This window comes from Macrotis lagotis, chromosome 1, assembly GCF_037893015.1.
Source record: "Macrotis lagotis isolate mMagLag1 chromosome 1, bilby.v1.9.chrom.fasta, whole genome shotgun sequence".
In the NCBI taxonomy this organism is placed as follows: Eukaryota; Metazoa; Chordata; class Mammalia; order Peramelemorphia; family Peramelidae; genus Macrotis; species Macrotis lagotis.
In genome coordinates this window covers 916,012,219-916,036,054 of record NC_133658.1, presented here as the reverse complement: position 1 = coordinate 916,036,054, position 23,836 = coordinate 916,012,219, and the positions used below count along the sequence as shown (strand labels likewise).

General features: G+C 52.3%; 2 protein-coding genes across 2 annotated transcripts; both read right to left on the bottom strand.

Moving 5' to 3' along the window:
- Positions 1-80: 80 nt before the first annotated feature.
- Positions 81-11,779, bottom strand: HSD17B14 (hydroxysteroid 17-beta dehydrogenase 14). Its single transcript, XM_074219800.1, has 9 exons — positions 11,671-11,779; positions 11,183-11,221; positions 10,830-10,930; positions 10,048-10,114; positions 9,869-9,960; positions 1,349-1,453; positions 1,000-1,067; positions 594-690; positions 81-508 (listed from the first exon to the last, which is right to left on the bottom strand). Exons 1-9 carry the CDS (start codon positions 11,756-11,758, stop codon positions 332-334), a joined length of 834 nt encoding a protein of 277 aa, XP_074075901.1. The 5' UTR covers positions 11,759-11,779; the 3' UTR covers positions 81-331.
- A 247-nt stretch (positions 11,780-12,026) lies between these two features.
- PLEKHA4 (pleckstrin homology domain containing A4) lies at positions 12,027-23,794 on the bottom strand. Its single transcript, XM_074219794.1, has 19 exons — positions 23,340-23,794; positions 22,796-22,888; positions 22,178-22,282; positions 21,227-21,299; positions 21,048-21,148; positions 20,583-20,692; positions 19,237-19,449; positions 18,827-19,097; positions 16,444-16,509; positions 16,269-16,331; positions 16,086-16,166; positions 15,690-15,827; positions 15,358-15,456; positions 15,123-15,249; positions 14,950-15,047; positions 14,538-14,702; positions 14,301-14,371; positions 13,375-13,487; positions 12,027-12,578 (listed from the first exon to the last, which is right to left on the bottom strand). The coding sequence occupies exons 2-19, from the start codon at positions 22,874-22,876 to the stop codon at positions 12,382-12,384; spliced, it is 2,172 nt and encodes a 723-aa protein (XP_074075895.1). The 5' UTR covers positions 22,877-22,888; positions 23,340-23,794; the 3' UTR covers positions 12,027-12,381.
- Between the last annotated feature and the right edge of the window lie 42 nt (positions 23,795-23,836).

Sequence of the window (23,836 nt, the reverse complement as noted above, 5' to 3'; positions counted from 1 at the left end):
CGCGCCCCGCGGCCCTGCCCCCCGCGCCTCCGGCCCCGCCCCGGGCCCCACTAATCCCTCTAACCGCGGCTCCTTCCCCCTCCCGGGGGGCATCGGGGCGCCGCCTCGCCCCCCGCCCGGGCTGGCGCCCCCCCCACGCGGGGAACCCCATGCCCCGGGGCCCCCGGCGGCCCGCGCCCCCCGGGCCCGGCCGGAGCCGGCGGCGGAGGGAAGACCCGGAGGCCGCGCGTCCAGTCCCGAGTCGTCCGTGTTTGTTCGCAGAGTGGGGGGAAGAGGCGGGGCGGAAGGAAGGGGTCGGGGGTCAGGGTCAAAGCCGGGGCCCGGGCCGCCCCTAGCTCCGCGCCGAGGAGGTCGGGGCGCCGCGGGGGGCGGGGGGCCCCCTGCGCCCGTAGCCCAGCTCGGCGCCCCCGGTCACAGGCAGGTCCACGCCGGTGCAGAAGGAGGCCCGGAAGGCCAGGAACACGGCGGCGGCCCCGACCTCGTCCGGCCGGCCCATGCGGCCCAGGGGCTGCGGGAGGGGAGAGGACGAGGCAGGGGGCTGCAGCGCCCCCCGCGGGCCCCTCCCCCTGCCCCCCCTGCGCCGCCCCCCCTACCTGCATCTGCTCCCCTTCCCTCACCGTGGCAGCGGGGTCGGGGGTCGTGGCAGCCAGCTCCGTCCACAGCGGGGTCCAGATGTTTCCTGGGGAGATGCTGGGGGCAGCCACGAGGGCCTCAGCCCCAGAGCTACCTACTCCCCCGCCTCTTTGGGGTCCCCAAGTCTGGCAGCAGCAGCTTCTCTCTCGAGCCCCCTACTTCCTCACGGTCCCCAATCCCTGGCTGAAGCTGAGGTCATCCCCATGGGCCCAGCCGGTAGCCCCAGTTTCTTCCCCTCCAACCCCCCTCAGTCCCCCCACTACTCCCAGGCCCCCCCATATGCCCCTGCTCCATGGCCCCCAGAACCCTTTCTGTCCCTCTCCCCCCCCCCCCAGAGCCATGCCAACCAGCCCCATCCAGACTCACCAGTTGACCCGGACCCCATACTGACTCTCGTCCAGGGCCAAGGCCTTGGTCAGGGCTGTCACAGCCCCCTGGGGGGAGGAAAACCAGAGTTGGGTAGTCCTAGGAGATGGCCCTTACTCCGCCCCTTGGTCTGGGGCAGGGACAGCGTCCCTAGACCTCTTGGGCTAAGAGGGCCACTTGCTGGGCCCCACCAGGTTCCAACCCCCTCACGGAGCCACCGCCTTGGCAATGGGCTGGAGAGGGATGAGACCAGCTGGTTCTGTTCGGACATCAAGTGTGAATGGGGCGGGCACTGCCCTCCCCCCCCAGGCCATAGAGGAAGCTCCCTCCATCCCCTCTATCCCTATACCTTGGTGGCCACGTAAGATGCAGCCTTTCTTTGACCAATGGCCCCCACCAAGCTAGAGATGTTAATGATGCTGCCCTGGTTCTGCCGGAGTAAGGGAAGGGCAAACTGTGGAGAAGGAAGAAGCCCATCAGCCCTGGTGCCCCTGCTGGGCCTCCTTCCCTCCCTGGGCCTCCTGCTGTCCCTCAGTCTCTCTCCAGGATCAAAAGAAGGAGCCAAACACTCCCATTTGATAGATGGAGAAAATTTAAGAGAGGTTGCCACCTGACTTGGCCATCCTCTGGCAAACTGCCATCTCCTGCCCTCCCTCCAGCTCAGACTGCCTACTGCCAGTGCCTGACCTTAGCCTTCCCCTTCTCGGGTTCATAGAGTACCCTTCATCCCAGCCCTCTCACCTTTCTTGGAAGTCTGGCCCTTGCCCAGCTAGGCTGCCCCAGGGCTATCCCAGCTCCATCCAGATCCTCCCCCTGCAGCAGTTGGCTGCTTCACCCCCCAACTAGAATCTGAGAACCTTGCCAAGCCACATGGCCTCCTTCCTCAAGGTCCTTGATACACCCGTAACACCCGTATCAGGAGGCTTTTCCTCTGCCCTGATGCCCGCCCTTACTGGCAGACCAGATCAGACAGGGGATGTCTCCTCAAAGACCCTCACCTCCCAGGCTGCCCAGCAGCCCCTCCTAGCCACCTCAGTCCCATGCCACATGCCACTTCTCAATTGACTTGGTCTCTTCCCAGCCCACCCTTGAAACTTTGCCCCCATCTCATTTCCAAAAAAACAAACAAACAAAAAAAAACAAAAACCAGAATAGAAAAGATCCTCTGTCCTTACTAAAACTGGAATTCCTCCAAGGCCCCCATCTCCATCAGACCTTCACCCTATTCTGGCCTGCATTCTTCCCTTCCAAGCTTGGCCCTAAGGGACCAATTCAACTCCCCCCTGCTCTCTGAAGCCTTGTCCCAGCCCAAGGCCAGGTTATTCCCACCACCTGCCTTCCCTTCTATCTCTTGCATGCTGATCTCCACCAGACAACAGATGCCTACAAAAATGGGATGTAATCTTGCCTGGGTTCGCAATACTGCCTATTAACCTCTTTATGTCTCAACTCCTCCTCAACAACTCACATCTCCCCATCCATCACCCTTCCTCCACTTTTGTCCTGAGACGAATAACTAACCAGTTCCTTGTCTCCAAGGCCAATCCCTTATCATGTGCTCTTGATTCCATCCCCTCAAACCACTCCCCCCTCATCTTTAATTGCTCCCTTCCTACTGGTTCTTCCCAGCTGCTGACAAATGTACCCAGAGGCCCCTTTCCTTACAAAGCTATTTACTTTACTGTCCCCTCATATAATCGCCCTGTAGTTCTCTTTTCACAGCCAAACTTTTCACAAATCTCCCCGCTACTTCCTCACCTCCCACTCACTTTCCCACCCCCTTCAATCTGGCTTCCACTCTCTTTCACTGCCTGAAATCTCTCTCCAAGCAGTGAGGAAAACACCACCTGTTCCCCTTGGGTCTTCATCTTCTTCTCCAGAACATCCTCCTCATTTTAAGCAATGTTTGTCTAAGGGCCTTCTGGCAGTGAGTTACCATGGTCTTACTTAACCAGTCTGACAAGTTTCTGGAGGTCCCCAGCTATACCTTGCACACACACAAACATAACCCCAAGTCACCAGCATCCCTGTTGATGCTATCAGAGATAGCTGACTAGAGCTATCTGGAGCAGGGAGTTGCCTTCCAAGGGCCTTTTCTGGGCACCTTCTGCCCCTGCTTTATCAGCCCTCCAAGGAAGACCGCAAGATGCTTGTCCTTGGAGCAGCCAACCTCCTTCCCTCCTAGTCCCACAACTCCTGGCCTCTCTCTTTTCCTTCTAGTTTTCACATTAAGGAATTTTCAAGGAAAGTCTTACTCTCACTGAAAAACATCTTCCCCTCCTGAGGGCAGCCCAGTTTATATTTAAGTGTACCCTTCCTACTGTAAGAGTTACTCCTTGGGGGGGGGGGAGTAAGATTGGGGGGGGAATTGTAAAACTCAAAGAATATCTTTAATAAAAATTAATTTCAAAAAAAGAGTTGCTCCTTTCCAAGGTATGACCATAGCTGTGTTAGAGATGAGATGAGTTGGAGGTTAGTTCCTGGAAAATGAGTGAGCTAAAGGAGGTTAAGATATTGAGGGAGTAACCTTTTACTTATGGACTTCCCTAAGAATTAGAGAGGATCTGGACAAGAAATAAAGACTGAGCTGTGAAGAAAGAAGGGAGTGTCTTGGGGATTAGTAGTTAACTGCATAATCTTGATGCTGCAGACAGATAAGGGGATAAATATGGATTGAGTGGACTTCAAAGGAGGAGACATTAGGGAGTAATTCAGATAAAGGAAGAGGATGGCAGTGAAATCTTGCACCTTTTTATCAGTGATTCCCCTGAAAACTAATTGTTAGTAGAGTTCTTTATCACTAGAAGAAGGTCCTTTTCTTATCCTTTTACAAGCTAAATCCCTTTAACTACCTTCTCAATCTTATCAATTGTTTTAGCTACCTCACTAAGCAGGTAGCTCCTCCTACTCTCTGAATTTTCAGCAGAAGCCTATTTTTTTTTCTTCCTTTTCCAGAGAAGACCTCCTTTGGCTCAAAGCTTTTCCTCTTTTCTATCTCTTAGTGTCCCTCGAGCTCCTTATCTCTGTTACTCTCAACCTATCTCCCCCATCTCTCATTTCCCTAGTCCCTTTCTCCCCTTAATTTCAATCTTCTGGTGATCCCACAATCAACTCATTGCCAACCCTTTCCCATCTTAAATCGACCTACCCCATAATTCCTCATTTCCCTTTTCTGGCACAGACAGGATTCACCTGGCCACTCTGAGTCTAGGCATCCTTTCCTGATCAGTCCAGAGACAGTCTTAATTCCCCTTCTCATATCAGTCTTTTGATTACTCACAACTCTTCCCTAATCTTATTTCTCCCAAGCTTTTCAGTGTTACATGTGCCTTCCCCTATGCTTTGAATTGACTGCTTCTGGAGTAGCTCCCCATTCAAAGGGCTAGCCCCTATGTTAACCTAGCTAGGTTGACCTTGGGTGCACCCATCAGTAACACCCAGTGGAGGGAAGGTTGCCTGATAGGTTCGACCACTCTGCTCAAATCCTAGGTTTCAACTCTTTCCTTCTCTTTTCTCTCCTTAAATGTCTCTCCTCTTCCCAAACCTGTATCCCTTTCTCACCCAAAGCCTCTGTCCAACTGCACTCCATCTTCTTTGACAGTGGTAGAACAAAAGATGGAGACGTGTCTTGGAAACTACTTGGGTTCTAGCCTTCCTTTTTCAGTGGAGATGCTGGAAACCCAGAAAGAGATGGAAAAAAATGGGAAAGCAACTTCACAGCATCCCTACTGATTCACTCTATTGAGTTTTTCCTACTTCCAAGCACACAGCAACTGCCTGGCACCTCTTCCCACTATGCACTGTTGTCTGAAGCCCTGGGACAACTTCACTCTGAGGCTGAAATGATAATCTACCTAAACTCATTAGATCATAAACTCTTGAGGGCAGGGACTGTCTTTGGACTCTTCCCACCCCCACCTTGACAAAGAGTACTCCCTTAATAAATGTTGATTGATTGATCAACTCATTCCTCCAGGATAAATATATTCCCTTTGTGCTACCCTCCCCATCACAGTGATTCAAAGCCCCAACTACCATTTTTGATCCCCCATTGACTACTTCTTTGTTTTCATTCTGCCTCCACAAACAATTTTCTCCTTCAGTAAGTCTCCCTTTCCACTGTGCTCGGAATGCCTGCTCCATGGGTAACAAAACAAGCTTTCATCTTCAATCTTTTCCTTTCCCATTCCATCTTCTAAAGGCCTGGCTCCCTTCTGATGACACAGCTTCCTTTGCTAATATTTCCAACATCCCAGCCTTGGCTGTATTTTCTTCACTCATCCTTGCCATTCAGTAGTCAAAATAGGAGTTGGACACCACATATAGGCTGCTCGACTGTGTAATCTCTCCTCTGAAGTTCTCAAAATCCAATCAATATTCTATTGATTTTTAAGTACCAAACCAGGATTACTTCCTCAGTGAATTCAGTCCTGGCTCAGTCTTTGCCTCCTCTCCAACTCCTGTCTTCATACCCAGGCACTTCCATTTATGTGACAGTCTCTCAAACATCCAGTTCTTCAGCTCATTTCCTAAGACCTGACCACACCCCTTCACACAATGAAGGTCATACTCCCAACGTGGCCATCACCCATGAGAGAACTTCCATCTTCATGAACACTGAAATTCTTTTTTGATCCCAATGTGTCCCTAAAATCCTCTTCTTTGTCTACTCCATGATCTCTAGACCTCCTCAGTTATTTCCTAGGTCATTGCCCTTGAATAGGCCCTTCCCATCTCCACTCCCTTAGTGAACCACTGTCTTCTTCTCTGGAAGAAGACCCCTTTATCATTTTGAAGATTATTATCACTATCAATTGCCTTTGTTTCTATTCTTTGTCATTTCAGTCTGAAGCACCCCCCCCCCCCCGTTTGGAGTTTTCTTGACAAAAATCTAGGAGTAAGTTGCTCTGTCCTTCTCTAGCTCATTTTACAGATAAGAAGCTAGGCTAAGTGACTTGGCCAGGGTCACAAAACAACAATTATAATGTCATTTCTCCCTGGTTACTCTGCTTCCTTACTGTCAACAAACATACCCATGTTTACCTTATGCACCAAAGCCCAACAGCAAATCAACCTTCTCTCAATTGTCTATCCCTGAGAGCTATCATCCTTAAATTGTTCTTCCTTTGGTGACTAAACTTCCACCAACCACAAGTGCCTCTACTTCCTCTCCTTTTTAAGACCAGATTTCATCATCCAAGTAAAACAACTCTCTTCAAAGTCCCCAAACTCCAAAGAGATCATCTCTCAATTGTGCAATCCAATGGGCTTCTCTCCATCTTCTCCTCCTGATTCTTCTCCAAATTCTCCATTTGAAGCTGCTCTCTCCTGGCTCTCCCATCTGCCTGCTCCTCAGTCTCTTTTGACAGATCTTCATCCAGGAGGTCCCCAAGATTCTTAGGGCCTGTGCCCTCTTCTTTATCCTGTTTCCCATGGTTATTTCAATAGCTCCGAAAGATTGATCAATTATCTCTATACAGATAACACTCAGATCTTTTTCTCCAGCTCCCACCTGTCTGCTGACCTCCAGTCTCACATCTACACCTGCCTACTGGACAACCGTAAACAGATGTCTCATTGACATCTTAGATTTAACATATCCATACTGAACTCCTCCAAACTTCTCTATGGCTGTAGAGAGTATCGCCACCCTCCCAGTCATTCAGGATCTCAGCCTGAGTCCTCAATTCTTCACTCTCTCTCTCTTACCTCTCCACCTCAATATCCATTCATTTTCAAATTGATAACATCTCAAATATGCCCCCTTTTCTCCTCAGATACTGTTATCACACTGGTCTCTGCCCTCTTCACCTCCCACCTGGACTATTACAGTAACCTGGGGCAGCTAGGTGCCACTGTAGTGAAGAGAGCACTGGAGACAGGAAGACTCATCTTCATGAATTCAAATCTAGCCTCAGACACTTAACTAGCTGTGTCACCTATGGACACGTCACTGAACCCATCTGTAAAAATGAGCTGGAGAAAGAAATGGCAAACCACTCCATTATCTTTGCCAAGAAAACACTAAATCACAAAGAGTCAGGTACAACTCAACAACAAGCAATGGATTTATCTGTTTGCCTCAATTCTCTCCCAATACCTGGCTACTCAGTTACCAAAATGAATTTTCTAAATCAGAAGTGTGCCCATAAGGGGCAGCTAGGTGGTACAGTGGATAGAACACCGGGCCCTGGAGTCAGGAGGCCCTGAGTTCAAATCCAGCCTCAGACACTTACTAATTACCTAGCTGTGTGGCCTTGGGCAAGCCACTTAACCCCATTGCCTTGCAAAATTCTAAGAAAAAAAAAGTGTGACCATAGGGGCAGCTAGGTGGTTCAATGGCTAGAGCACAGGTCCTGGAGGCAGGAGGCCTTGAGTTCAAATCCAGCCTCAGACTCTTAATAATAATAACCTAATTAATAATAACTTAGCTGTGTGACCTTGGAGAAGTCACTTAACATCACTGCCCTGCAAAAACAAAAACCAAAAACAAAAAAGTGTGACTATGTCTCTTCCCATCTCCAACCCTACCCCCAAATCAGTAAAAACCAATGGCTTCCTATGGTCTCCATCAAGTATAAAATCATCCTTTTTGGGGCAGCAGTGGATAAAGCACCGACCCTGGAGTCAGGAGTACCTGGGATCAAATCCGGTCTCAGACACTTAATAATTACCTAGCCGTGTGGCCTTGGGCAAGCCACTTAACCCCATTGCCTTGCAAAAAAAATCTTAAAAAAACAATTATAAAATCATCCCTTTCTTTGGAAGCTCTTCCATACCTTAAATCTATCCAATAATAGTGACCTGCTCACTGCCCCTGGATCAGGCCATTCCCATGGTCATTTTCACTGGCTGTCTGACATGCATAGGCTTCTCTCTTTTCATCTCACTCTCCTACCTTCCAGATCACTTTTCCTGGGCCCCTCAAGGTTAGTGCCTTCTAAAGTCTTTGGTCACATATATGCTGAATGAACTCAGTTGTGTGGACTTTGGGCTCCCTGAGCAGGGATTAAGATTTCCCTCCTTTCTTTGTGTTCCCAGAATTTAGCACAATGCCTAGACTGAATAAATGCTTGCTGTCTACCTAGCTGATAGAGACAGGTGACTCAGAAGACAGATTGAGTTTTATAGGGTTGGGATATGGCCAAGGCTGGTATTTTTTGCTAGACTATATATGTTTGTAACAGAACTTTGCATTTTTTTCTCTTTCTCATCCAAAGGGAAGTGAGAAGTGAAAGTAGAGAGGTTATATTTTTGTTGTTTGAAAAAAGTTTAATTTTAAAAGAAAAAATAACCACCCAGTTTCCCAACCTCAGAAAATCTGGAAGTCCTCCCTGCCTGACCCAGCTGTGATAAGTAAAACATTAAAAACAGCTTGCTTAAGGTGGATATAAGGCCAAAGAGTGGAAAACAGATCCATTCCTTTGAAGTAGGAGAAATACTGGCCAGAGAACTATGTTTTATAGCTATTAATCTGTTCCCTCTGTACTGACCATATTTTTTTTTTAATTTTTTTTTTTTGTCCTTCATTCTCAAAGAAGACCATGACCGGAGTAGCTAGGTGGCACAGTGGATAGAACTGGCCCTGGAGTCAGGAGGACCCCAGTTCAAATCTGACCTCAGACACTTAATTACCTAGCTGTGTGGCCTTGGGCAAGCCACTTAACCCTATTGCCTTGCCAAAAAAAGACCATGACCTCAGGGAGGTAATGTCATGACAAACAAGTAAAGTGGATTTGAGTGAAGTGGATTTGAATGAAGGGGGCAGTACTGAGTCCTCAGTCTCACTTTCCCCTCCAGAACCATCTGGGTTCAGTGGTCAGATATGAATCAGTCAGGGTTAAGTGACTTGGCCAGGGTCACACAGCTAGTTGTGTCAGTAAGTCTGAGGTTGGCTTGAATTCTGGGCCTTCTGGCTCCACAGCTAGTACCCTGTCCACTGTGCCACTTAGCAGCCAAGGACTGACCACCTACCTACCCACCTTACATTACCACTGACCCCCCCCCCCCATCCAAGCCAAGAGAAGAGCTAAAGAACTTTACTTAGTAAAATACCTGTTCCTGCCCAGCAAAGATTCAGTAAATCCCTACCCCCCAGGCAAAAGACAAAACACAAGCAATAAAACAATGGATCCCTGCCTTAGCCTGAAGGGATTAAGTCTTTGACCTACCACCTGCTTATCTACAATACCTTCATTTCCTCTTCTCAGCTCTAAGAGCGACTGTTCCTCCACCCACCTACATTCTCAGCAAAAACTCATTCCTCAGTGGACTGCTCCTCTGCCTTTGGAGGGCGGCCTGCTCTGGGGGAGCCCCAAAACCCTTCCACCCTCTCCTTACTTCTATTAAAACTCACTCTCTTGGCTGCCCTTCCAAAGAACCTAACCTGTGAGTAGTTTGAAGTAACTTGTGAGTTTGTGCAGTAACCCATGAACTTTTTGTAATAACTTGTAAAGTGTGCAACCTGTGAATTAAAGTCTATGCCTTTTCTTACCCTCCTCAATCTGAGAGTTGGTTGAATTCTTCACCAAAATGACCCCCCCTCCATAGATTGATCTTTGAGTTCCCTTTCCACAAATCCCATTTCTTCCTTTCTTCAGTATTATTTTCCCCATATGACTGAGTCATAGTCAAAGTCAGCAGAGACAGGTCCTGCCCACCTCCTGGTCTGGTCTACTGGGCCACACTGCTTTCTACCTCATTGGCCTAATTTAAGGGTCCCAGGGATTCCTTCCAAGATGAGGTTCTGGGATTTGGGAAAAGCAAGGAGTTTGTCTGAGGCCATTGTTACTAAGTATGGACACTGCCTCCAGTTCTAGGGATGTTGGGGGTGGCCCAGAGAGGATCTGTGCACCCCAATTAGGTTCACCTTGGACACTGAATATACAGCGAGGAGGTTCAGCTCCAGAAGCTCTCGGAAGGCTTGGGGGGATATTTCTTCCAGGGTCTCCTCTGGGGGATCTGAGTAAGACAAGGAAGCGGGAGAGTAAGAGTAACAGAAACCAGAGACGGAGGATGGGAGGGAGAAGGGGAGATGGGGACACTCACGGTGTCCAGCGTTGTTCACCACGCAGTCCAGGCGCCCAAAACGCTGCAGGATCTCAGAGATCAAGGCCTGGAAGCAGGAGAAAAAGACTCAGAAGCTGAGAGACCCTGAAGAAAGTCGGGGACCAGAGAGACAGGAGACTGGGAGACTCAGAGACAGTCTAAGAGAGATAGAGACAAAAATAATTGACTGGAAGACCTACATTTGTGGGGATCTGAAAGGAAAGAGACATAAAGAGGGGTCATGGTGGAAATTTGGGGAGATAAACTGATATCCTATTGTCTGTTCTTGCTATCTCTTATACTTTATGCTTCTTCCTTAACGATATGATTTCTCTCTCATCACACTCAATTTGGATCCATGTATACCACGGACACAACGTAAAGACTGACAAATTGCCTACTGTGGGGGGTGGGGGAGGGAAACAAGAATGGGGGGAAATTGTAAAACTCAAAATAATAAAATCTTTTTTTTTTTGCAAGGCAAATGGGGTTAAGAGGATTGCCCAAGGCCACACAGCTAGGTAATCATTAAGCGTCTGAACCGGCTTTGAACTCAGGTACTCCTGACTGGTGCTCTCTCCACTGCACACCTAGCTGCCCTGTACATAAAATCTTTAAAAAAAAGAAATTTGGGGAGACAGGGAAAATTGGGGGGAGCTGCGAGTCGCCCCTTTCTTCCCCCACCCCCAAGTTCCTCTACATGACCTACAGAGAAAGGCAAGACCAGAGACCTAAGGAAACTCAGAAGCAGAGATGCAGGGCGGAGTGGGGGGAAGGCTCACCTCCACTTCCCCCTCTCGGGTCACATCACATCGGATGAAGGCGGCTCCTGCTGGCGGCTGGGCTGAACGCAGTTCTTCTGCAAGCGCCTGGCCGCTAGCCTCTGGGGAGAAAGCAGGGCTGGGGATCTGAGCTGAATGATAGTGGGGGGCCCAGGCGCTAGAAGCTAGCAGAAGACGCTACTGGGTCCTGAGAAGCGGGGAACTGGGGGGGCAGAATGAGGGTTATTGAAAGGTTGGGGTGGGGAGTCCTGCTCGCTGAAGGGCTGGGGGGAGGGATACTGGGTTGGGAGACACCTTGGCCTCGGAGTTGGTGGGACAGGGGCCGGGGGTGAGAACCTGGGCTTTTCACTCACCATTCTTGTCACAGAAGACCACTTTAGCACCGTTCTCCACTAGGAGGCAAAGGAAGTGTGGGTGGGTGGATTGGGAGACTCTGGGCAAGTTGAGACCCGGCTTGGGAGCCTTGGGTTCCCGTCTGCCTGGGTGGTGGCCCGAACCTTCCCGCCCCTAACTTGTGAGCTTCATCTCGTGATAGCCAGTGCAAAGGGCAAGTTTGCCCTTGGACACAATCCGCAGGCACCCAAGGGCCCCTTTCGCCCAGCCCCACCTCCGCAGGTTCTCAGAACAACTCCTGGGGGGTCCTCCGGCCCCTCTCAGGTCTCAAGCCCTTTCTCCAGACCCAGCCCAGCTTGGAACGAAGCTGGACTTCACCGGGGCTGTCCTCTCTGGAGCTGTCTACACGTCCAGCACACGCCCCGCAGGCGGAGGGCCCGGCGTCCCGGACCGCGGGGTCCCAGGGACGCCCCCTCCCGCACATCCCCCTCCCCCAGTCCAGGCTCACCGAAGGCGCGCACGATGCCAGCGCCAATACCCCGAGCCCCGCCGGTCACCAAGACCACCCGGCCCTCGCCGCAGGGACCCGCAGCCATCTCCAGCGCCCCGGCCCGTGGCCTCACGTCGGAGGACTGGACTCCCTTGGGAGTGCCCGCCCCTGCAGCCACCCGATTAGACCCCAAGTCCTGATTAGCATAATCATCGGCTCCCGCCCCTAGGAGGGCCAAAGACCCCCCCCCCACGACCATCCCCCTTCCTTCATCCCGCCCCTTCCTCGGCCACACCCCCAGGACTCCTCTTCTACCCCCGCCCACGAGAGTCGCCCAGACCTGCCCCCGGCTCCTAAAAGACCCCTCGAGTGAGGGAATGTCAAAACTACAACTCCCATGGGGCACCGCGGGAAGAGGAGCGAGGCCCACGATGGAAGACGCTCCATAGCGTGCTGGGGGATGTAGTTTTTGTCTCCAAAAGAGTGGAGGAAGGAGGGTCTGAAGGCGCCTGGAGGGGAGCTGGGTGCCCTTCTGCTTCAGCCCACTCGGGGCCCCGGAAGGAAAGGCGCGGAGCCGAGACCACAACCAACTTTAATGAAGACTGGCATAGAAAGGAGGGATGGAGGGGGAGGGGGGCGGAGGAACAGGGTGGGCTCAACCTTAGGCTCCGCCCCCTGGCACCCGCGCCCGCCCCTCTGCCTCCAAGAACCGGCAGTTCCGCCGGCGAATCAGAAACTGGATTGGAGAAGCGTGACTCGCAGAGGCCACGCCCCCTCATCTGGCGGCGCCGCCCCTCCCCATGTTGGGGCCCAGGGAGTGGGGTCCCCTCGGCCCCGCCCCACGGAAGGCGGGGACCCCACTGGAGATGAACGAGGGGGCGGTGTCAGTCTGGAAGTGGAGTCCCCGGGGGCTTCTGGGCTTCGACCTGCAGGAATCAGAGCAGATGGGTCACACCTGCGGGCCGGGGACCCAGCGGGCCAGGCTCCCTGGTTCCCCTCTCCCTCCGGACCCAGGAGTCCCGGCCACCCAGCCCCCTCACCCTCCGGACCCAGGAGTCCCGGCCACCCAGCCCCCTCCGGACCCAGGAGTCCCGGCCACCCAGCCCCCTCCGGACCCAGGAGTCCCGGCCACCCAGCCCCCTCCGGACCCAGGAGTCCCGGCCACCCAGCCCCCTCCAAGACCCAGGAGTCCCGGCCACCCAGCCCCCTCCAGGACCCCGGAGTCCCGGCCACCCAGCCCCCTCTCCCTCCAGGACCCAGGAGTCCCGGCCACCCAGGCCCCTCTCCCTCCAGGACCCAGGAGTCCCGGCCACCCAGCCCCCTCCAGGACCCCGGAGTCCCGGCCACCCAGCCCCCTCTCCCTCCAGGACCCAGGAGTCCCGGCCACCCAGGCCCCTCCAGGACCCAGGAGTCCCGGCCACCCAGCCCCCTCCAGGACCCAGGAGTCCCGGCCACCCAGCCCCCTCCAGGACCCAGTAGTCCCGGCCACCCAGCCCCCTCTCCCTCCAGGACCCAGGAGTCCTGGCCACCCAGGCCCCTCTCAGGACCCAGGAGTCCCGGCCACCCAGCCCCCTCCAGGACCCAGGAGTCCCGGCCACCCAGCCCCCTCTCAGGACCCAGGAGTCCAGAGTCAATTACTCCTGCTCACAGCCACCTCTGGGTTGGAGTCTCCCAAACTACAGTTGGCATGGGCCCCGGTATTGCCTTGCCCCAGACCCAGACCTGTGATCATCTTGTGCCAGTTGGAAGCCTCTGTGGCCAGAGCCTGGGACAGGCTGAGGACCCTCTCCCGATGTCCTTCAGGGGATGGAATGTAGGGCCGGGGACTCCGAGAGCTGCAAAAGTGGGGAAGAAATGGTGGAGTTGTGGGGACTGTGGCAGACTGCAGTACCAGATAATTCACTTTTTTTTTTCAAGGCAACGGGGTTAAGTGGCTTGCCCAAGGCCACATGGCTAGGTATCTGAGGTCGGATTTGAACCCAGGTACTCCTGACTCCAAGGCCGGTCCTCTATCCACTGCACCACCTAGCCGCCCCTCAGATAATTCACTTTTCCATGCTACAAGAGGATTTAAGTGATCCAGGGATGCCCTGGAATGGAGGTAACTTACACAGCCCCCTCCCCGGGTTTGCAAGGGCGCCTACATTTCTTTATATCAATAAAGCATCGGTTATAGAGCCAATGAAGGGGACTCAGAGGTACAAGGGGATGGTGTTGGAGGAAGGATGTGATCTACACAGGATCACAGAGTGAATTGGCAAAGTCAGAATTTGAACTCGGATTTCCAATGCATCACACCCCCCTCCAGAGCCTCTCAGTATCCTCCCAGATTCATGAGAGGAGGGCTCTTTTTTATTCTGTCTTTGTGTCCCCAGCCCTGGTAAACTGTAAGAGCTTAATATGTGATGGACTGTATCACACCAACCTATGATGAAGTCAACTGGTGGGCTTTTCCCCAGGAGGCCAGACTGTGGGAGAATCTGTGCCAGGGCTTTCATCGAGGGGATAGGCTCTAAGGCTCTATCCATTTTACTGATGGGGAAACTGAGACTCAGGAAAAGGGAATAAATCCCAATGACTGACAAAGAGGTTAATCTGAATGGGGGCCGGAGACCACTGTCATTTTCCACTTGACCCAAATTTCTTACCTGCTCCAGGACCCAGAGCTCCGGGTCCATTGTTGAGGGGTCCCTGTATGACCCAGGGAGTCCAGGAGAGGCTGAGAGAAGAGAAGTCAGAGTGTAAATTCCTGGATCATTCTAGAGCAAGGGGCCATGGGGATTCAAGTGTCCAAATCCCAGTTTTGCTTTTCCTAAAATGAGATTTGGCTCTCCTAGCCCTCTCACTGCCCAGCTTATTCCAAACCAAACACAAGACTGGCTCACCCCATCTCTCCCTGATCCAGGCTCCAGTTGCCTTCGAACTGTCGAGGGACGTAAGGTCTGTCCCCCGGGAGATAGTGACCGGAGCCGGAGCCCCCCGGCCTCCTGGTGCCGCCTCATCCTTTCCAACTGCTCCTGGGCACTCATCCGGACCCGGGAGCCTGAAGCCTGCAGACAGAGGTGGGAAGGGACAGAATCCCCAAACTCCTGAGGGTACTAAGGATTCAGGTTACAGGACAAGAGAATTGCAATACAGGTCCAAGTCCCTCATTTTACAGATGAAAAACCCAGAGATAGGTGAGAACCAAAAGGTCACCTTGGTTACTAACAGTGGCAGAGTCAGGACTGAACTCCCCCCACACACACACCATCCTGATGTCTCTCTAACAGCCTGGGACCTTCCTTGGTCTCCTACCTTGGACCCTGTCGGTGGTGGGGATGGAGATGGGGCGGGAGATGGAAAATATTGGCCTTCTGAGCTCTGAACTCGGGGAGAACTGGGTGATCCAGGGCCTGGGTGGAGTATAGAAGAGGGTCATAGGGGGCATGAGAAAGATTGGAGGCCCCCTTCTAAAGGGTATATCTCACCTGGGGGGGCACCAGGCCCATCTCCATCTCCATTTCCATCCCTGTGGGGACGCCCCCAGCTCGAATCCCCTAGTCCAGCCAATGTGTCCTCTACCATCCATAGCTGTTGTTGGGCAGAGGCCCTGGCCTAGAGGGGTTAAGTGTAGGGAATGGGTAGGGGAAATGAAGAGGAATTTAGGCCGGAGGGGACCCTGCTCCCACCCCCATCCCCCAGGCAGAGTTCCTTTGGTGGTACCTGAGGAGATCCAAGGTGCAGCAGATCCTCCAGGGTCTCCCGCAGAGTCCTCAACTCCTGCTCCAGGCCACTGTATGTGTCCCAAACTCTCTCCCTTTCCTCCAAGGACCAGAAAAAAAGGAGACACAGGGTGAGGTTCCATCTCAGTCCTAGTAAATTCTACTCCTCTCCTGTGCCCTTTTTCCTGGTTTGGCTGCTGCCACACTAGAGACCTTGGAGATGGATGCTGAAGACTACCACTGCCAGAAAACCCTAAGAAGGCAGAGCCTGTCAGGGGAAGGAAGAACCCATGAGAAGGATGTTAGCGGCCTCAGAGTCAGATGGTCCCTCACCTGCGTCAGGTGGCAGAGGGCAGCTCTGACACCCACCAGGCGGTCCTGCAGAAGCCGAAGGCGAGTCCAAGCCCTGCCTCCGGGCCCAGGGTCCCCGACAGCCCGGCGAGTCAGCTCTAGGGCTGCTTCCAACCGCTCCTGCCATTGAGGAAGGGAGGCTGGTTAAAGGGGATGTGGAGAAGCCATGGTCCTAGCAACCCTGTGCCCCTGCCCTTCACACTTCCCCTTCTCCCCTCTGCTGCACCTGATGGGTTATCACTGTCTCCCTCATCCTGCATCCTCTACCAACAGCCTCCTCCTTGAAGTCTCCAAGTCCTCAGTGCCACATTGCACCCGCCCTCCAACCACACCACCCTGCCCCAGCTCTCACCACTCCCCGACCCCACACACACTTACCTTCTCCTCCTGGCTCTTTGTCATTTCTTCTGTCAACCTCCTCAAGAGCCGGTCCTGCCCACAGAGTTTGGTCAGGAGCGCCTGCCCAGCCAAGAGTGAAAAAGAGCCTGAGGGTCCAGGACTCCCTCTGCAATCTCTCCTTCCCAGAGCTCAGTTCCACCCACCTCACTGCCCCAGACTCACATCGGTATCTGCGCTACGATGCAGTGGAGAATCCAGGGGAGGGCCGGACGGGGAGGGGGGATGCTGCAAAGAGAGCCAGGTGAGCGCTGGTCTGTGGGTCCCGACCCCCACCCCGGGCTTCAAGGAGGTAACACAACCCCACTTCATGATAAGGACCGGCCAGGGGACCACCTACCAGGGAGGCCACGGAACCCCGACTTCCTGGGGGTCTGGGGGCCAATTGTGGATATCCAGATGCAGTCTGTGGAGACATTAGGAAAGTGTGGGGTCTGGGCCTTGGAGCCAGGCTCATAGGGATGATTTCAAATGGAAGCTCCCTAAGGGCAGGGCTTCCCTCCCTTTGTCAGTAAAAGGTAGGCACTTTTCTAATTGCAATTTGGGCAGTAAGGGAGGTCCCACAGTTATCTTCCATACTCATCTCAAAGATAAGAAAAGTGAGCCCCAGAAAGATGTAGGAAGTTGGACATTCACTCAAGGGGTATGAACTACAGGGGGAATCTTCTGCCCAGCCTCAGAAGTAGGATTTCCTATCTGTGCTTAGAGGGAAGGGCTCCTTTCTCTGCCCCCCAGGACCTACTACCAGCTTCAGTTTCTCTCATTAGGAGGTAAACTGGCTCCAATCCCTAAGAACCTCTGGGAGCCATTGGATGGTAAAGGAGTTCCATAAGCATTTGAAGGTGACAGTGGACTAAAATCTCCAATATGTCTTAGCAAGAATGGTCATCAGATAGAGTCTAGCTTCTGGGATAAAAACTCACATTTCAATAAAAGACAGCTGGGAAAATGGGAAGATAGTATGACAGAAATAGGGCTAGACTAACATTTCACACCCTATACCAAGATAATGTGGAAATGGGTACAGGATTTAGACATAGAAGGTAATATTATAAGCCCATTAGAAGAATAAGGAATAGTTTACCTGTCAGATCTATGGTAAGGGAAACAGTTTATGACCAAAGAAGAGACAGAGAACATTATAAAAAACAAACTGGATAATTTTGATCGCAAAAACAAAACTACTGCAACCAAGATTAAAAGGAATGCAGTAAATTGGGAAACCCATTTTTACAACCAGTGTTTCTGATAAAGGATTCATTTCTAAAATATATAGAGAATCCAGTCAAATTTATATTTAAAAAAAGTCATTCCCCAGTTGATAAATGGTGAAAAGTTATGGAAAGGCAATTCTCAGACAAAGAAATCAAAGCATGGCACAGTAGATAGAGCATCCGTCCTGGAATCAGGAGGACCTGAGTTCAAATTCGTTCTCAGGCACTTAATCATTATCTAGCTGTGTGACCTTGGGCAAATCACTTAACCCTATTGCCTTAAATAAAAATAAAAAAGATTAAAAAAAGAAATCAGGGGTGGCTAGGTGGCACAGTGGATAAAGCACCGACCCTGAAGTCAGGAGTACCTGGGTTCAAATGTGATCTCAGACACTTAATAATTGCCTAGCTGTGTGGCCTTGGGCAAGCCACTTAACCCCATTTGCCTTGCAAAAACCTAAAAACAAACAAACAAAAAAATCAAAGCTATCTATAGTCATATGAAAAATTGCTCTAAGTCATTACTGATTAAAACATCTCTGAGGTACCACTTCACACTTCTCAGATTGGCTAATATGACTAGAAAAGAAAATGATCGACATTGGAGGGATGTGGGAAAACTGGGACACTAATGTATTTTTCTGGAAAGCAATTTGGAATTATGCTTAAATGTACATATCCTTTGATCCAGGATTACCACTACTGGGTCTGTATCCTGAAGAGATAATGAAAAAAGGGTAAAAATCCCACAAGCACAAAAATATTAATAGCAGCTCTTTTTGTGTTAGCAGGAAATTGGAAATTGAGGGGATGCCCATCAATTGGGGAATGGTTGAACAAACCGTGGTATATGTTTGTTTTGGAACACTATTGTTCTATAGGAAATCACGAGGGATGGGATTTCAGAAGAGCTTGGAAAGAACTTTCATGAATTGATGCTGAGTGAAAGGAGCAGAACCAGAAGAACATTCCACACACTAACAAAAGAGAGCCATGATCAACCATGATGGACATGCTCACTTCAGCAGTTCAATAATCAAAGACAATTTTCAAAGACTTGCGATGGAAAATACCATTTTCCAGAGAAGGAACTGTGGAGTTTAACTGAAGACCCAAGCTTGTTATCTTCAATTTTTAAAAGTTGTCTTATGTATTATGGCATTTGTTTCTCTCTAATGTTTCTTTCACAACATGTTCAAGATCGATCTATGTTTAACATGGTATAAATATAGAATTTATATCACATTGTTTTCTGTTGGGGGGGAGGGAAGGAGAACAATTATAAAACACAAAACCTTGCCAAAAAAAATCATTGGTAAAAACTACCATTGCATATAGTTGGAAAAAACAATAAATAAAATATTTGAAATTTTTAAAAAATGGTGACTTCATGGGTTTGATTCCCATTTTCCCATTCCCATTCCCAATTCCCATTTTACTTTAGATACAAAGTAACCTAGGTAGCCCTAAAGCCTCATGGGTGATGCCACTGTCCATTAGGTCACTCACCTTGGTCCTGAGTTCAGTGGTCCAATGCTGAGGACTCCTGGAGGGTCTAGATGCCCCCGTCTCTGATGGCAGTGCCCGTTGTGGAGTGGAGGGTCGTGACAGAGTTCTTGAAGATGGGGCCCACTCGGGCAAGGGTCGGACATCGATCCGGCTCAGTGGGGTGTGGGGCCGGCTATCTCCCCCTACCAGAGCAGAGGGGCGGTGGGCAGGGGCTGAGCGGGGCCGGGGAAGGCCCAGGGGTGAAGGGGGGCGGGAAAGGGGAGAAAACAGCCTAGGAGATAAAAGGAAGGAGGCTTCCTGAGACTGGGAGCCTCTTCCCCCCACCTCATCTTTTCCCTCCACCTCCCCTCCACCATACACACACACACACACACACACACACACACACACACACTTATTCATTCACTCACTCTGGACTCCTTGCCCTTTGTCTGCTTCTCTGGGGTGGCTCCTTAAGCCCAGGTGGAGGGCTGGGAGTGAGCTCCCTGTGCCTGCCAGAGATCCTGGCAACCTCCAGGGACTCGGCACTGCGGCTCTCATCACCACTCCCCACCTCAGGTGGTCCCCCAGGACCCCCAGGGCCTTCTCCAGCTGGGGGTCCAGCAGGTGGGGTCTGGGGGCCGCTGCAGGGAGAGAGGAGCACAGAGCATTCCCTGGAATCCGGGGCTTCTACACCCAAACTCCAGTCATCTTGTTAGGTACATTCCCACCTCCACTCAAGAATCCTCAGTGACTCCCCATTGCCTCTAGGACAAGCTACTGTCTCCTCGGTCCGGCCCTGGAAGAGGAGGTAGAGCGGACCCTTCCAAACTTAGCCCACAATTACTGGCTCCTTTTCCTGACCTCTTTGTTCTAGTCAAACTGACCACTAGATGGCGGAGCGGATTCACTGGATGTGAGTCTGGAGCATTGAAACTCAACTTGACTCTGACATGGACAGGTCATTTTACCTCTCCATGCCTCAGTTTCCTCGTCTGCCAAACGGGGATAATCATATTACCTGCCTTTTGAGGGTTTGCTTTCTCTACAAATGCTGGCTGGTTATTATCACTACTGCTCTTCTCTAGGAAGAGAAAGAAGAGGTGATTTCAGCTCTGTGACCACCGGGTGCTTTGCTGACATTCTCCTGGGGGAGGGGACAGAGCAGGATGGCCTTCTAGGAGGAGCCAGCTCCGGAGCTGAGCTTCCAGTGGACAGAAGAGAGGAGAGAGCATTCTAGGTTCAGAGGACAGAGATTAAGTGACCTACCCAGGGTCTTGTGGCTATCAAGTTTCAGATGGGGGATTTGAACTCAGGTCTCTGAGCATGGTCACCACTCCAAGCAACACCTTTTTTAAAGGGAGCTGACACTGGGAAGAAGATAGGATCTAGGGTTCTGAGTATGCATCCTAGGATGTTTACTGCCTGTCACCTTAGGCACATCTTTTCACTAACCTCCAGGCACTTCAGTCTCTTCATCTGTAAAATGAAAGGGTGGGAGGAATATGGCCTCTGAGGTAGCCTTAGCTCTAGGTTTGTGATGCTTAGATTCTTGGATAAGGGGCAGCGAGGTGGTGCCATAGGACTCAGAGTGCCCAGTTTGGAGTCAGGAAACCTGAGTTCAAAAATACCTTCAGACACTACCTGGCTATGTGACCTTGGGCAAGTCACTTCACCATGTTTACCTCAGTTTCCTCATCTGTAAAATGAGCTGGAGAAGGAAATGGCAAACTGTCCAATATGGAATTCAGTTGATCATAATCCTGCCCCTACTTACTAGTCATCTCCTTCAGCTCGGGTGGCCCTACCCAGAGCCCGCAGCCACCCTCGAAGGTCCTCCACAGTATCAGCGGCCAAAACATAGGTCCTCATCCCAGGATGCTCAGCCTGGGGAGGGAGGTGAGGAGGATGAGGAGCCTGGGATCCTGCTGGAGCCCAATGCTCAGCCCAATTGCTGGCCTTTAAGGGGACTGGCTGGGGCTGATGATAAATACTGGCCTGGGACCCTTGGCCAGGCCTTGTGGTGGCACTTAACTCTTGGACTGGACAGTGGGACAGTCCCTGCTCTTAAGGAGCTTACAGTCTGGTGGGGGTAGGGGGGGTGACATGTTCAAAGATAAGTGGAGAGCAAGGGACCACAGTGAATAGAAGATAATGGAGGAGGGGTGGGAAGGCTGGAGCATCTGGATGCCAGGGTTCCAGAAGGGTCTGGGGAGAAGGGACATCAACCTCCCTCACTCACAGTGAAAGTATAGCGACGTCCCCGGGGGGCCCCAGGGCCATCTGGGCGCACACTGTAGCTGGGGAGAGGGACACTGCCCAGTACGCTCTCCTCCCGGCTGTCTGAAAGGGAGTCAAGGGTGAGGGGTCATTGGGGGAAGTCTCTCAATCCCCCTCCCTCTCACCCCTTTGGACACTGACCCTTATAATAGAAGAGGCAGTGACCAGACAGGACGAACCAGCGCCGCTTCCAAAGCCGGAGGCCAGAGCTGTCCTGGTGGAGAGACCAGAGAAGTCTCAGGAGAATTGGGGCAGGGAGACAAGGGGGCAGAGAGACAAGGGAGCGGGGAGACAGGAGGACACAGGAGCAGAGGGGACAAGAGGAGTGGTGTGATAAGGAGACAGGGAGGTGGGGACAAGGGAAAAGGGAGACAGAGAACAAGGGAAAGGGGCAACTGGGGGAAAGAGGGGAAGCTAGGTGGCGCAGTGGATAGACCACCCACCCTGAAGTCAGGAGGACCAGATTTTCAAATCTGGCCTATATCCGGCTTCAGACACTTAATCACTTAGCTGTGTGACCTTGGGCAAGTCACTTAATCCCATTGTCTTGTAAAAAAAAGTGATGGAGAGAGACAGAAAAGGGGATGGGGACAAGGGAATGGGGAGAAGACAGAGGGATAAGAGGGCAGGGAGACGGGGGAACAGGGAGGCGGGAGATGGGGACAAGGGTGATGGGGACAGAGTGGATAGATGGACAGGGGGCAGGAAGAGAGGGACAAAGTGATGAGGGGAGAGAGATGGACAAGGGGATGGGGAGACAGGAGAAGAAAGGCATGGGCGCAGAGGGACAAGGGATGAAGATGAGATAGAGGGACAAGAGGTTCAGAAGACAGAAGGACACAGAGACAGGGAGATAGGAAGTTAGAGGGACAGGACTCATATTGGCAAGACCCAAGCATGCACCATGAGATGGAGTAGAGATGGAGAGACAGGGAAGGTCATAGTGACAGAGTTGGCAAGACAGCAAAGATCAGGGTGACCTTGGTGAGAGGGAGTGACAGGGAAAAAACGAAAGCTGGAGTCCCCATCACCCAGACGAAGGGTGCTTAGGGAGGTGACAGATCAGTATGAGAGGCAGCCCGCCTGTGGTACCTGCTTATACAGCCAGCCTCGGATGTGCACAGGCAGGTTGGGGTCCCTGCGAACAGAGCTCGCCCTTTTCCCAAAGGCATGGACTCGGTTGACTGCCCGGGGGGGCTGGAGAAGAGAGAGGCATGGAAGGGGGAGTCTGGGACTTCAGCAGGCTCTTGCCATCCTCTTCCCCTTCCCCCTCCCTCACTTGCTCTCCTGGGAGGGTAGGCTCTGGGGGTCCTAGCCAAGGGGAGATGAGGAGGGGGAGGGGCACAAATCTCATCCCAGTCATTCAGTCCAATCCAAGAAGGTTTTATTCTAAGTGCTTATGTTGTACCAGGCTGGGGATACAGAGCCACACCTTGGTTTGCCCTCAAGAAGCTTATATTCTCCTGTTTTGGTCTAGAACCCCAGCAGCAGATGCTCCAGATCATTGGCCCCCGAGAGGAGGAAGGGGCAGAATGACTCAAAGAATAGGAAAAGAGTATAACACTGAGGAGCTGGGAACTCTTGCCAGGAGATGGGAGCTCCCAGCACCCAGGGTGGGTAAGGATTAGGCCAGAGGACAGGCTCAGACCCTGGGGTGTTGGAAGGCCCCATTTCCCGGGGGCCCTTGTCCTCATGCAGCCCCTGCATCACCTTGGTGCTTAGGCTGATGGAGGAGACAGTGGAGACGCTGCTGGCCAAGCTGAGGCTGCTCCGGGGCCTTCCCTCTTCCATGGTGGGGGACCACTTGAGGAAGGAGAAGAAGAGGGAGCTTCAGTAGGAGTCCAGGCAGGGTCAGTGACCCCAGCATTGGGGAAACTCAGGAGAAAAGCCTCCTTGTATGAGCGACAGAGAATGGGAAAGAGCCGGGGGCTGGGGGAGGCCTTGGCCCCCTGCCACATACCAAGGGGCAGTGCCAGGGGGTGGGCGGCCGAAGCAGCTGCTAGGGGGGAGGCCAGAGAAAAGAGGCTTCTTTATGTCCAGACCAACCCCCCCTCCCCTTCGGGGCAAGAATCTGCCCCTCCCTGCGTGCTTAGAGATCCATAGTGCCTTCCCACCCCTTAGCCTGACCGTCCTCCTAAGCCTACCCCTCCTCAACCCCAGCCCTGAGCAAACATACCGACCCCCCCCCCCATGAAGGAAGGGATCCAGGCACGGCTCCACTTCCAACCTTGCACCCCCAGGTCTAGAAACTCACCGGGGTCTCCAGATGAAGGAAATGGGATCAGCCCAGACACAAGGGCCCAGCCCCCAGGCTCACCTGTCTCCCTCAGCCTCAGCCTCCCCAACTCACCCCTGTCTCAGTCTCTCTCTCTTTTCTTCTATTTGTCTCTCACTGTCTCCTTGACTTTCTGTCTGTTTCTGTCACTCCCTATCTGCCTTGGTTTCCCTAGTTCCCTGCGCATCCGGCTCTGTCTTTCCCTGTCTCTTCCTGTTTTTCTCTTTCCCTTGCCGTTTCTCTTTCCCTTGCCGTTTTTCTTTCCCTTGCCGTTTCGCTCTTTCCCTTGCCGTTTCTCTTTCCTCTATCTCCCCTCCCTCGTCTCTCTTCTCTCTCTCTCTCTCTCTCTCTCTCTCTCTCTCCCTTTTTCTGTGTGCCCCCCCTCCCCACCTCCTCTCTCCACCGGCTGGTTCTCCCCTTCTACTCCTTTATTTCTCTTTATGCCCCCTCCTCCCTCTCTTCTCCCTCCCTCTGCT

Coding starts and splice junctions, on each gene's coding strand:
- HSD17B14 (XM_074219800.1), bottom strand. CDS start 11,758: ATGGCTGCGGGTCCCTGCGGCGAGGGCCGGGTGGTCTTGGTGACCGGC. Junction 10,115..10,829: donor CCCGAGAGGGGGAAGTGGAG/GTGAGCCTTCCC, acceptor TCCTGCTTCCAG/GCCTTGATCTCTGAGATCCT. Junction 509..593: donor GGGAAGGGGAGCAGATGCAG/GTAGGGGGGGCG, acceptor CCCCTCCCGCAG/CCCCTGGGCCGCATGGGCCG.
- PLEKHA4 (XM_074219794.1), bottom strand. CDS start 22,876: ATGGAAGAGGGAAGGCCCCGGAGCAGCCTCAGCTTGGCCAGCAGCGTC. Junction 15,250..15,357: donor TGCACCTTGGATCTCCTCAG/GTACCACCAAAG, acceptor TAACCCCTCTAG/GCCAGGGCCTCTGCCCAACA. Junction 14,703..14,949: donor CACCACCGACAGGGTCCAAG/GTAGGAGACCAA, acceptor CTCTGTCTGCAG/GCTTCAGGCTCCCGGGTCCG.